We start from the raw sequence: 14766 nt of genomic DNA on the forward strand, positions 1-14766 counted from the left end.
GCCACATATGCAGTCCTCTGTTCTCTAGTCCTTTAAATACTAGTCCAAAAAATACTAACTATATGTTTCAGATCTTTAGAACTCACAGATTTGGCACTAACACAATACTACTTTTTTATTTTTATGGTTTATCCCTAGTGGTTCAAGGTTGTAGGATTAGTTTAACCAAAAATCAACATCAGAGATAATATAGATGTTTCTTAGTCAATGAGAACAAGCAACAATCATTAACAAGTGACTCTTACAAATCATCTAGGCAGAAAATCAGTATACAAATATTTCAGTTAACTACAGAAGAGGCTCAACCTCACTGTAAGTTTCCATTCCAAAGGAACCCAGGTTTCAGAAGCAAGCCAACATTCTACCAATAAAGCTGGGATGGCCAAGAAAATGCAGTAAAGGCAGTAAGTACCTGCACTGATCCCCCATGGCGGTCTGCAGCCAAGTGAGACGTCAGGTATGAGGTATTGGTCTGCCGGCTGGGCTGGATTTCCCACTCTCCTCGACGCTCTGATGATGCAGTCTGCTCAGGCATGAGGCAGCATGAGAGCAAGATTATGGAAGGAAAGATGAAGCAACAGCAAGCAATAACAAAATCAAGTACATTGGTGTCCCTGAGGGTTTGTTTTTTATTTCAAGTTGACTGCTGCAAAGCACCACGTTAGCCTGCCCACATTCATTTCAGCCAACACATGACTATCTATAGCACATCATCTTCACCCAGACAAAGATGAACAATAATTAAGAGAAAATGGGGGAAAAAACAGAAGTTTGAATCATTTTTTTAAGGATTGCATAATGGTAAAAATTCAATAGCCACTAAGCAGATCAAATTCAGAATAAGAAGATTGTTGAACAGTCATACCTAAAATCACTTCACTGATTAAAGATCTATCTACATGGACAGTTCTCAAAGCAGAAAATATCAGGTATTAGGATCAAAATAATATGACTTTTCCTTAAGTAGCGAATCTTCTATTCTCGAAATAAACCTTCACAAGACTTTCTACTAACATAAAATGACAGTGGCAGTGGTTGAAATACATTTTCTTATCTAAAAGAATGAATAAAGCCTAATTTTAAAAGCAAATTCATATGTTAAGAGAATGAAAAGATGGTGGAACAAATAAACAAAACACATTACAACATTTTTCTGATTCCTAAAGTGAACAGTTCTAGTCTGGAATTAGAAAAAGTTTCTAGTTATGACTACTGTGATTTTCCTTCTTCTAGAAAACAAAGGCAGATTTTTTTCCCAGGAGAAGTAGGGCTTTCATATTCACAGCAACATGGATGGAACTAAAAGGAATTATGCTCAGTGAAATAACCCAGAAGGAAAAAGAAAAATATCGGATGGTTTCACTTATAACAGGAATATAAGGGAACTAAATAAGACATCAGTGTAAAAAAATAACAGTACAAAACACAACAAAGCAAAAACAGACAATTATAAATCAGAGACATCCTGCAGGGGAGGAGGAGGGAGAGGGAAGAGGGAGGGAGGGAGGAGCACAGGGGACTGAGGTGATGGTGCATGGGTGCACTGGGGAAGGAAACTCTATGGGGATTACACCTGAGAGGGTGGGGGTGGGAAAATATTGTTTAAAAATTAACAATGATGTAAAAAATAAAAACAAACAAACAAAAAAAACAAAAAAAAAAAAGAAGAAAAGTAGGACTTTCAATTCAAACCCTCTTTTGGGTTCTGCTTTATCCTTTGTTGTCATTCAGGCTCTCTTCATTCCTTTACTTGTTTTAGCTCTCACTATTCTGATCTTGCTTATATGTGATTTTTGTTTTGAAAGAATCTGTTTAGATGTCTCTTTCCCTGTGCCAGATGGTTGAGGAGGTGTTAAAATCATGATGCTCGGCTGTAACAATTCTAAGGCTCTCCAAAAATGGAAAATGAGGAGTTCAAGAGGCAGCAAAGGAGGATTAGTAAATCAAATTTTAATTGCTGCTGATATAAACAGCAGCAGGGGTTGTGATGTGATATTGCTGCTCTACATGAAAACAAGTCAGGACGCTATAAATCTTAGAAATGTTCAGAGCTATAAATGTTGTGCTCTATAAAAAAGAAAAGTGAAGCAGTGGTTTGAGGTTTATATTCACTCTCCCTCTCCCGTATGTCATTGACAATTGTTTAAGCTCATCTGTAAGTCACCAAAATGTCTCATATACCAGCTATAACTTACTTATGTTCTCTATTAATGGAATATGAAGGCACATGAGGAAAAGCACTTTGAGGAATTCTGGCCATTTTTTCTGATATTGCTGAGGGAATTGAGCTTATGCTGTAAGAAGGCAGCTATATATTAACTTGAGAGCTATACATGCTCACAAAAGGGGGGTTTGGTTTTAGCTGCTAGGAATATTCAAGAGAATCAAAGCTACCCAAGATATTATTCTCTTCCAATTATTTCTGCCAACAGAGGTTCAGATGTTTCATTTTCTAAAATAAGACTGTGGCATAAAACATAATGATAACTATGTTATAAACTTATTGACAGTGTCTATATTTGGAGGGCATTTAATCTCACTTCTTTTCTTTTTTTTTTTTTAAAGATTTATTTATTCATGCATACAAGTAACAGAGTACAGGCCAGATATGCGGGAGGGTGAGAGGATCACCAGAGACAGAGCAGGGAACAGAACAGGCAGACTGACCAAAATACACAGCTGAGGGGAGCAGCAGGCAAGACAGGGAAGGTCTGCCGCACCAGGTGGGTATCTCTGCAGCCGGCTGGATCGAACCCACACTGCAGAGGCTGCGGACAGCTTCACAGCGCTGCGCTCAACTGCCTGCGCCACCAGGGAGGCACATAATCCCACTTATTTTCACTACTAGAGATCTGATAATCAATCTGCTCTAATATTAGAATATTTATAACTAGTATCTGTTAGTGATAGCCTCTTTTGTTCTCTTTAGAGGACCTTTCTGTTTTGGAATATTTAAGTACCTAAACTATTACAGAACTGTCAGCTACCAAAAAATGTAGATGCTTAAAAAATATTCAGATATTTATAAGTCATTAAGTGTTGTTTTGAGTTCTATGACATATATGATCAATACAATTAGTTCTCTCATAAAGGTTCTCTGTTTTGCATTTGCTTTTAAGGCAGATACACTTGAGAAAGCCAAGAAATGTACATAAAACACTGATATGTGTTTAAACTTAACAAAACCCTGGACAGTTGATTGACTATCATTTCTTTCTTTTACTGATACAAGTATCAGAAGTCTGGTTTGATGCTACTGTATGATTCACAGGACTACGTACTTATTTATATCAACTAAACAACTTGAGCTAAGCAACTTTTTTGAAGAATTAAGATTTCTGTCTACACAAAAATAACAAGACATTTTTCAAAGACTTTAAAGTCACACTCCATCTCCATTCTCAAAGAAATGTGCTATTTTTTTAAATAGTGCTTTTTTTAATAATTAATTTTTTTACATCATTGTTCATTTTTAGTTTTTTATTTAAAGATTCATCTATCCATGCATACAAGAACTGGGGCACAAGCCACAGGTATGGGTGGATGAGAGGATTCACCACATACAGAGTGGGGAGAAGGACAGGCAGACAGTCTGAAATACACTGCTGAGGGGAGCAGCGGGCAAGACAGAAGAGGTCCATTGCGCCATATGGGTTGCTCCCTAGCTGGTCAGAGGATTGAACTCAGACTGCTTCATAGTGCAGTGCTTAACCCCTTGCGCCACCAGGGAGGCCCCATTGTTCATTTTTAAACAATATTTGCTTCCCCCACCCCCTCAGGTGTAGTCCCCAAAGAGTTTCCTTCCCCAATGCACCTGTGCACCATCACCTCAGTCCCCTGTGCTCCTCCCTCCCTCCCTCTGATCCCTCTCCCACTTCCTCCCCTGCAGGATGTCTCTGATTTATAATTGTCCATTTTTGCTTTGTTGTGTTTTGTGCTGCTAGTATTTTTTTTACACTGATGTCTTATTTGGTTCCCCTATATTCCTGCTATAAGTGAAACCATCTGATATTTTTCTTTTTCCTTCTGGCTTATTTCACCGAGCATAATTCCTTCTAGTTCCATTCACGTTGCTGCGAATGGCATGATTTTATCTTTTTTGATTGATGAATAATATTCTATTGTGTATATATACCACATCTTCTTGATCCAGTCATCTATTTTTGGGCATTTGGGTTGTTTCCAGGTTTTACCTATTGTAAATAGTGCTGCAATAAACATAGGGGTACAGGTGCTCTTTTGAATTAGTGTTTTTGTGTCCTAAAAACCAGTGTTTTAGATCCCTAAAAGTGGAATTGTTGGGTCATGTGGTAGCTCCATTTTTAGTAGGCTGAGGAACCTCCAGACAGCTTTCCATAGTGGTTGGACAAGTTTGCACTCCCAGCAATGCAGGAGAGTTCCTTTTTCACCACATCCTTGCCAACATTTGTTGTTACTTGTTTTTTGATATGTGCCATTAAATAGCACATTTTTAAGAGGGGGGGAAAATGCTAACATTGCAGATTATATCATAAGTGCTTCCACTGTGACAAATGAGGAACACACTGCACCACAGTATTCCCCTCCAGCACCTGCTATATCCACTGAATGCAGCAAAATCAAGTGACAGGCATGAAACCTGATACTATTGGCTTACTATCTAGAGAATTTTTTTTTCATATAAAGCTTAGACTGCTATCGAGATGTTGACATCATGAAAATGGTCATCTGTTAGTTTTAGTTTTTTTAAATATTTTTATTTATTTATTTTGCATAGAAGAACTGGGGTGCAGGCCAGAGGTGGCGGGGGGTTTGTCAGGGGATTGAGAGGGTTCACCAGATACAGAGTGGGGAGCAGAAAAGGCAGATGCACAGGCAGAATGGCATGATTTTATCTTTTTTGATTGATGAATAATATTCTATTGTGTATATATACCACATCTTCTTGACCCAGTCGTCTATTTTTGGGCATTTGGGTTGTTTCCAGGTTTTACCTATTATAAATAGTGCTGCAATAAACATAGGGGTACAGGTGGTCTTTTGAATCACTGAAATACACTGCTGAGGGGAACAGTGGGCCAGACAGGAGAGGTCTGCAGTGCCATATGTGGGTCAGCAACCTGGCCAGGGATCAAACTCAGGCTATAGCAATATAGCCTCAGCCAGCAGCCTGTGTTTGCCACCAATCTGTTAGTTTTAGAAAGCAATTATGCGTGTAGGAGCTAGGTGAAACCAAATAATGTCAACAACTACCATATTCTCCAAGTATACCTTCCCTTGAAAAGTGTTGTAAGCAATTCTGTGTACAGAGGAGTTATGACTATGCACAATCAGCACAGGAGCTATCAATGGTTATACTAAGTAAACCAGTAGAGGAGATTGAAATGAAAACCCTACATATTTAAGATTGATCATGCATTCATTTATCTAAAAGCTAATCAGAAATTCCATGGCTAAAAGAGTCATTCAACAAAATCAATTTCTCCGCATTACTTAAAATGGAAAGGTCTGCATGATATATTTAAGTCCCCAAAGGCAGGAGCTAGAATCTCAAGTAGTAGAAATTCCTTGGGAGAATGTTTTAAAATTTTAAGTTGTGATTGTATTACCTGCAAGGAAATGCTTGGTTTATCATGCAGTAGGTCAATGGGGAAACAAGAAAGCAGCAATCCAACACCTAATATATTAGAGGCAAAACTAACAAAACACTTAAGGGAAAACATAGAAACCTGGTTAAAAAAAAAAAAAAAACCACATCACCTGTACTCAGGACAGAAGAAACAGATCTCTGCCAGCACTCATTTGGAAGGGATGGGTGGACAGACCGTGGGGAGACTGACACTAATAAGAGGGCAGGAAAACATAGTCTGAAAATACTGCAGACACTACCCTTACTTATTGCTTGAAAGTTATTTCAAATCCTTTTTGGAGATAATGCTATTGTTGTGAAGCAAAAGATAGGCAAACATCTTTCTCCTGCTATAGCAAACTCATGACCAGATCCTATTATTCATAAAAACTTATTTTGATAAATTAATTTTGATTACATTTCATTTCATGTTTATGAAGCCCAAAATACTTTTAAATCTTTTGAAAAATTAATTATATATTGAGGTGACAATAGTTTACAACATTGTAAGAGTTGAGGGTATAGATTCACACCTCTTCAGATATATGTCACCACATCACACCCACCACTTAAACACCCATAATATTCTAAGACAATTCTCCCCTCCCCCCATTGGCTCACCCTCCCCACCCAGAAGTCTCAATTATGCAGTCAAATTCCTAGAATTTGTTTTGGTTTACTTTTTTCAGTTCCTTTGTATTGTTTCTCTATATTCCACTTATGAGTGAAATCATGGGTATTTGTCTTTATTCTTCTTATTTTACTTAGCATAACCTCCTTCAGTTAAATCCATGTCAGAAATGACAAGATTTCATCTTTTTAAAATTTTTTTAATTGTTTTTTTTTTTAATAGAGGCATGATTTATTTATTTATTAATTTATTTGTTTGTTTGTTTATACAAGCACTGGGTACAGTCAGAAGCGCAGGAGGGTGAGAGAATTCACCAGAGCCAGCGTAGGGAGCAGAGCAGGCAGAAGGACAGAAGTACACTGCTGAGGGGAGCAGCGGGCGGCAGGAGAGGTCTGCGCGCCATGTGGGACCCTCCTCTGGTGGCCGGGGAGCAGCCGGGGATCGAACCGGTGCCGCAGAGGCCACGGGCAGCTTCGCAACCCAGCGCTCAACCGCTGCGCCACCGGGGAGGCCCGATTTCATCTTTTTTTAAAGCTAAATATTCTATTGGGGCCTCCCCGGTGGCGCAAGGGGTTAAGCTCCACACTATGAAAAAATCCACAACCTCTGCATCATGAGTTCAATCCCCGGCCGGCCAGGGAGCAACCCACATGGTGAGACAGACCTCTTCTGTCTCGCCTGCTGCTCCCTTCAGCAGTGTATTTTGGTCAGTCTGCCTGTTCTGTTCCCCATTCTGTCTCTGGTGAATCCTCTTACACACCCGCCCCCCCCATACCTCTGGCCTACACCACAGCTTCTGTATGCATAAACAAATCTTTTTTAAAAAAAGCTAAGTATTCTATTGTGTTTGTAAGTGTGTGTGTGTGTACACACCTCTCTCTATATATCTATATATACACACATCTTAATTCACTCATCTTTTGTTGGGCACTAAGGTTGTTTCCATTACTTTGCTACTGCAAATAGTACTGCAACAGGGGAGCATATGTTCCTTCAAACTAGTGTTTTTGTGCTCTTGGGATAGATATGTAGGAGTGGGATTGCTGGGTTGTAAATTTATTTTTATTTCTTTATTTTTAGGTAGATCTATTTTTAATATTTTCCAGAAATCTCCATACTGTTTTCATAGGGGCTGCATCAGTCTACATTCCCATCAGTGTGTCTTCTCCACACCCTTGCCAGTATTTGGTGCTACTGGTCTTTTTGACAAGGACCATTCTCATAGGAGGTGGTATCCCATTTTGGTGTGATTTGCATTTCCCTGATGACAAACATTTTTTTCATGTACCTGTTGGCCACACTTCTTTAGAGCAGTGTCTGTCTAGCTCTTCTGTCCATTTTTAGTTGGCTGTTTGTTTTCTTGCTGAGTTGTAGGAGTTCTTTCTAGATCTTGGACATTAGCCCTTTGTCAGATGTATTATGTGCAATATTTTCCCCCACTTAGTAGGTGTCATTTCGTTTATGAAAATTTCTTTCACTGTGCAGTTAGTGTGATGTAGTCTGTCCCATTTGTTTACTTTTGTTTTTATTTCCCTTGCTGTTGGAGTCGAGTTCCTAAAGACTTCCTAAAACCAATATTGTAGTGTTTTGCCTCTGTAGTTTATGGTTTCAGATCCTACAGCCAAGTATATTCTATTTTGAGTTAAGTTTTGTATATGGTTTGAGACAGTGATCTTGTTTCATTCTTTTGTATGTGGCTATTGTTTTCCCAGCACCCCTTGTTAAAGAGACTTTCCTTTCTCCATTTTATACTCTTGGCCCCTTTTTTTTTTTTGTAAATTAACTGCCAGAAAAGTGTGAATTTATTTCTGGACTCCAAAAATACTTCTAAAGTTGACACCTGTACAGAATATTTTGACCTCGCATTTCAACCATTCAGGCTTCCTTCATAATTAACGTTCAAATATAATTAACAAAAACAGAGACTGACTAGTACCAACAGGTTAGCAACAGAAACACTAGATCACATTTTGTCTTACCATACTTCCACATTAAAAAAAAAAAAATTAAGGTAGTACGGGTATGAGGCAGCAATAATGGTAAAGGGGGAAAAAAACTTTTTCCTTAAAGGGGGAAAAAAAACTTTTTTGGTATATAAGCAACAGATACGAAATGAAAAAAGTTGACATGGTTATCAAAGTATATGCTGTAATAAAATTTAAAACTTCCTTCTATTAACCTCATGAATGGAACCAATTTTCTCATGCCAGAAAGGGATTATTTCATGCAACCTGGTATATATGTAAACAGTGACTTTCTGCATTCTACAAAATGATTAAATATTGGGATGTTTAAAATAACTGATAACAATCTGGAAGGAATTATTCTCATGCTGAATACTATGCAGTACTATAGAGACAATACTATCACTTCTGTGTCTCTCTAAGAAAAATCATAGGAACCATTCTAGAAGCTTGCAATTCTCTACTCAAATTCTGCTCCATTCCTACTGAAAATGGTATGAGATTGCTCACTCCCTTAAAGAACGATGATTTATCTAAGTAGGATTACTTCAGAATCAGGTCACTCATTACAAGGACATGTTTCAGACCATGGGGTCTACTGAAATACAAAATATTAAAGAATGCACATAGACAGAAGAGAATGTTTAATATGTAACAGAGAATTAAGAGCAGAAGTAAGCAGCATTGACTAGGTGGCAGAAGCTAAGAAGATTTTATTTTAGCTTTGTACTTGCTTGTTTCAATGTTCCCCCTGGAGTCAAAGTGCAGAAACGAGGAGGAACAGTACCATTCTGCATAAAGCTCTGTGCTGGAGAGTGACAGGGTGAGTGTGCAATCTCTACACCTGAGCTCCTGCTAAGCAAGTTAGGAAATTACACAAAGATCAGAAGGAGGCAAGTTATCTCTGAGCAACCGTATCTGTCCCTTCAGTGAGCAAATTCTGAACTTTGCTGAAAATAAAGCACTATTATGTAAAAGAAATAATTAGCTTTTGATCTTCTAAGGCAATAGAACTTCAAAGCACAAAGTGATAAAAGATAACCATTTCATTATGATATCTCTGGTCATCTTGGTTATTTGGTAATATGGCCTGATCTCCCTTTTGGAAAAGTTATATTCATGACAAATTTCATCAAGCAAGCACATGATGGCACTAAAACACAGTATTTTTCTAAAGCTGTATGTTCCACAAATCCAATCCCTTGGAGTCTAGATACAAGGAAATCTGAACCACTTTTTTACTAGGGGCAGCTCTTCTTCAAAACTCAGTATGATCTGACCCTTTTAATTATTTTTTTAAATTATTTTTTACATCATTTTTCATTTTTGCCAATGTATACATTTTCATCTTGGTTATATTCCCCATACAATTCCCACCCCTGACCCTTTTAAGTTTTTTTTTTTTTGTGTGTGTGTGTGTTTCTAAGAGGCTGAGGTACTTTTAAATGTGGTTCTCCTGGAAGGATGAACGATCAGCTTTATTGAGAACAGTTCATGTAGTAGAACATTACAAAAAAATAAGCTCCTTTCTTAAAACATAGCTGTATTTATAAAAATGAACAAGTAATATTTGAGGTTCACTATTATCAAGGATAGAATACCATGTCTGGTACAATTTAATGGTTCTTGATGGCCAATATTCTCAGAACAGAGCTATTTTCCCTAACCTTCTAAAGGAAAAGTTCCCTTGCTTCACATGACAGCAGAAAATTACTAAATAAAAGGGGTCAGTGGGAGAAAAAGGAAACTATCAAAATTGCTGAGTAATGGTAGCATACGTTTGTGTAGCATTAACCCAGGCAAGGATTGTCACAAGCTTAGATTTAACATTCTGAAAGAGTACTGCTGCATGCACATTCCAGTGAACACAATAGACTAAGTTTAATGTGTTGAAAAAGCACAATGAATACCTTCAACAGTGTGATAACTGCACTCTAATATTAGATCTCTGGATATGGGCAGCCTTTACTTCTTGATTGAATTTGATTAGAGTACAAAGGAAACTTTGGCAGGTAGAAATAGGTGGAATTATTAAAGTTTTCATTATCTTCATTATCTGGATGGTAATGCAGAGTTCTTTAGAGAGGAACCAGAGGAACAGCCAGTGGAACATGAGCTGTTCGTGGAACTGGGAAAGGACAAATGCCAAGGGTAGAATGATGAAAAAAGCTAATAACCCAATTGTGACCTTTCTGAATGGCTCTAGCTTTAAGGAATATTCCTTGCACTCAAACTTTTGATTTAATCACACTCCTCTATGTGAGTAAAGTAAATCTTCAAAAAAATTGTGGTTAAGCACTTGGTATTAAAATATTTTTTTTTAAGATTTTATTTTTTATTTATTTATGTGTAGAACTATTAGGGTGTAGGCCAGAGGTGTAGGGCGGGGGTTGGTGCGAGGATTCACCAGAGACAGAGTGGGGAAACAGAACAGGCAGATTGACTGAAATACACTGCTGAGGGACAGGAGAGGTCTGCTGCACCATATGTGGGTTAGCTCCCTGGCCAGGGACAGAACTCAGGGGTGGAGGTGACAGCGCTGAGACTTAACCCCTATGCCACCAGAGAGGCCCTTAAAATAGTTTTAGAATCAGGTCTAATATAGATGAGTTTAAATGTATTCTTTGAGAATCATACTTGGGGTCTATTAATGTATCTAAGAACCAATAGTATTCAACTCACATACCTGCAACCTAGGCCACCAAAGCAAAATTCTCATCCTAATGGCAGAGGAGAACTATTACAATCACTGAAACTTACTTTGCAGCATGAGCATGCTGTGTTTTCTTTCCACCCCTCCCCTTCAACAGACAACCCAGCCCTATTCTGGCTGCCAAACAAGACAGAATGGTTCCTGTGGGAACTGAAAATAAGTAGGAAGGAAAGTTTAAAATTTGTTTTTCATAGAAGATTAAACAAAAATCTGTATTTAAAAAAACATTGGGCTTCATCTACACTCATCATTTGACAGATTAATTCAAACAATTATTTATCAAGTGCCTACTACTGCAAACATTGTTTTAGGTGATATCGAGGTGAACAAAACAAAAATCTCTGCCTTAAAAGGCTTACATACTTGAGAAAGATGAGGCCCCAAAAAGGTAAGTCTTGGGATAAGGTAAAACCTACTTTCTCCTTCTAGTCTAAGTATGGGACTAAATAGCCTGCACATACCCCTGCTTGCTCCACTAACACATGATTGATGGGCAGATTCACCCAGAATAAGGAGTCTCTTTAGGCATTACCATCAATGTCATCTCTATGCTTTGATTTTCAAGTATCTCTCTGGCTCTTTTGACAGCCATCATCTGCCTGATAGCCATCTTCAGCTCAAATATACTGACAGTATTTCAAACTTAAGACATCTAAATTTGAACTCCAAGTTCCTCCTCCAACTTTCACATCTACCTTCTAATTATTCAGGCTGAAAATGTTAGCAACATGTAGACTGCTAATTCTGGTGGATTGTAGCCCTGTATTATTTTTTAATTATTTCACTCTTACTACTACAATGTATCTAGGCCCTTTTTACCACTTGCAAACTCACTGTCTTCTTGGTCATAATGCTAGCTGCTGGGCTCTTACTATCTGTGTCAAAAAATTTCTAGAGCAAAGTTTTGATCACATCACCTCTCTGTCCAAAATACTTTAGTGTCTATTTCCTACTGAAATTAGGTATCAACTCTTCAGTTCAGCATTCCAAGAGTTTCATCAAATGACTTCAACTCATTTTTGGAGCCGTGTCTCCTTTATTCACACTATGAATTTTAGAAAATGGAATCAGATACATTTATTGTTGCTCATATATTCTTTCTGGTTGGTATGCTTCTTTTATTTCCACCTAATTCTTCAAAAAACACTTCAAATGCAGGATTTTTTTTGGGGGGGGGTAAAACTCTGTAATGTTCAGCTTAGATGAAACGCTTCTTTCCAATCGCTAGGGATAATTATTGGTGACTGACTTAGTTATAGTTACTTGGCTACTTGGCTTATTTGCATGTCAAGTTCTTTGAGGTCAAGAACTCCTAACTTATCTTAGTTTCACCAAAACATACTCTCACATAGCAGATTCTCAGCTAGATTTACTGAGTCAACGTTGCTTAAAAAAAAAAAAAAATTAGCTGTCCCTAAAGTAATGTAAGTACCATTTTTAAATCTCCAAGGAGAGATTTTGTTTTCTCCTTTTGCTAATTTCAATATGTGAAAAGGATTAGTCTAAATAAATCATACTGCTTTCAATTCCTGGAATCATAAAAGGGACACGTTTGGCTCAATTAAAAAAAAATCAGAAGAAAACAACCCTAACGATGGAATTAAAACAATGAGACCACATATTAAGATATAGTGTAAAGGCTGAATAGATATAATAAATCCATTTCCCCACAGTGAACAAAGAAGAAGGAATTCTACTAGCAAGGATTCAGAACCCTATTGTGAAGGAGATATAAAATTGTATTAATGTGGGGAATTCTAATCCCTTAGTAAATGAGGGATACTAAATACCCTTAAAGAAAAAAGTTAGAGATTTTCAAGATTCAGTTTCTTTAAAAATTTATTTATTCAGGGGCCTCCCTGGTGGCACAAGGGGTTAAGACGCAGCAATATGAAGCAATCCACAGCCACTGCAGCATGAATTCGATCCCCGGCCAGGGAGGTGACCCACATGGCACAGCAGACCCCTGACTCGTCACTGCTCCCCTCAGCAGTATATTTCATCTGCCTGTTCTGCTCCCCACTCTGTCTCTGGTGAATCCTCTCACAATCTGGCCTGTACCCCAGTTCTTGTATGAATAAATAAATCTTTAAAAAATCTTACTTGTTTATATTTACATCGTTGTTAATTTTTGTACAATGTTTGATTTCTCCGCTCAGGACAAAGATTCAGTTTTTCATAAAGAAGCTTATACTGTCTTGGAGGTGAGATTTCCTAATTACAAATACTGATGTAATGAGCTTTTAGTAAAAAATTTAATGTAATTCACTGTACTTTTACTCAGGTATTAAGTATGACCTTATTTCTTACCATGGCAATCACTATTTTTAACCATTTCTCTTCCCATCCTTTAAAAATCTATTCAAGGGCCTCCCCGGTGGCGCAGTGGTTGAGCGCTGGGTTGCGAAGCTGCCGGCAACCTCTGCAGCGCCGGTTCGATCCCCGGCTGCTCCCCGGCCACCTGAGGAGGGTCCCGCATGGCGCGCGGACCTCTCCTGCCGCCTGCTGCTCCCCTCAGCAGTGTGCTTTGGTCTTTCTGCCTGCTCTGCTCCCCGCTCTGGCTCTGGTGAATTCTCTCACCCTCCTGCGCTTCTGACTGTACCCAGTGCATGTATAAACAAAACAAACAAACAAACAAACAAACAAACAAATAAATAAATAAATAAAACATGCCTCTATTAAAAAAAAAATTAAAAAAAATTAAAAAAAAAATAAACAAAAATCTATTCAAAACAGGGCCTCCCCAGGGGAGCAGCGGTTGAGTGCTGAGTTGTAAAACTGCCCGCAGCCTCTGCAGCGCCAGTTCAATCCCTGGCGCTAGGCAAGGGTCCCACATGGCGTGCAGACCTCTCCTGCTGCCCACTGCTCCCCTCAGCAGTGTATTTCGTCAGTCTTACTGCTCTGCTCTTCCCTCTGGCTCTGGTGAATTCTCTCACCCTCCTGCGCTTCTGACTGTGCCCAGTGCTTGTATAAATAAATAGAAAAATCTTAAAAAAAAAAACAAAACTATTCAAAACAAGTAGCATTGATTATGACTTTACTAAAGCTGAAAAGACAAAGAAAACTATAGAAAATACATATTTTAGTTTTAAAATATTCTTGATATCTGAGTAGGCAGATATGTTGATTTTAACTTCACTGATCACTTAAATTTCTTCCTTTCCATACCTTTTCTATTTTTTTTTTCTTTTTAAGGAAAAGCCAAGGTCTTGAGAAGGTCAAGAACCCAGGTTTCCCTGGTAATTCTGAAAACAGCAATTAATGGACAATATTTTCAAAGCCTCCCTATTGAGATGAAGCAGAGTCAGTCATCTCAATTTCCAGGAACTCTTCCCAGAGACCAGTAGGTTTCTGACTTTCCTATTTGAATGCATTTTGCAATATAAAGTGACATAACTTCATTATAGAATAGTCTGGAGATACATCACACACTATACTATCTCTTCTACACTACTTTTATTAATATTTTGGCATTTCTTCCCACTGATTTTCTCTTCCCTTGAAATCATGAGGCATTTATCATTTTGCATTCTGATTTCTTCACTATATAAACCATAACATCTTCATGTAGCTACATGTCTTCCAAGTATTATTTTAAGAGGCTACACAATATTCCACTAAATAAATGCATTACAAATCATATTTATTATAATCCAGTTTATACCATAAAGGGTTTGAGCTGGATCCGTATAACCATTCCCTTGTAACTGAGTAGGTAGATCATTTCTAAAACTTTGCTACAAACGACACTGCAACAGTTTCAAGAATATAACAATCTATATCTTGGGTTATTTTATGATGACTGATTATAAGATTATTATATCAGAGAAGACAGTAACTCTATCAAATT

General features: G+C 37.9%; 1 protein-coding gene across 14 annotated transcripts in view; it reads right to left on the reverse strand.

The window, feature by feature from the left end:
• The window catches only part of CSNK1G1 (casein kinase 1 gamma 1), a 163838-nt gene that overhangs the window by 17302 nt on the left and 131770 nt on the right, over positions 1–14766 (reverse strand). For 7 of the 14 annotated variants that reach the window (XR_008549165.1, XR_008549166.1, XR_008549168.1 and 4 more), the window contains exon 11: positions 413–523. The exons of the other annotated variants lie outside the window; for them this stretch is intronic. Coding sequence is in view for 2 of the 7 variants with exons in the window: in XM_037502693.2 (XP_037358590.1) it covers positions 413–523 (111 nt within the window). In the remaining 5 variants the exon portion in view is untranslated. The remainder of the gene's footprint in view (positions 1–412; positions 524–14766) is intronic. 14 annotated transcript variants of the gene reach the window in all.

Source organism: Talpa occidentalis, unplaced genomic scaffold (assembly GCF_014898055.3).
Source record: "Talpa occidentalis isolate TD23 unplaced genomic scaffold, MPIMG_talOcc4v2.1 talOcc4.11, whole genome shotgun sequence".
In the NCBI taxonomy this organism is placed as follows: Eukaryota; Metazoa; Chordata; class Mammalia; order Eulipotyphla; family Talpidae; genus Talpa; species Talpa occidentalis.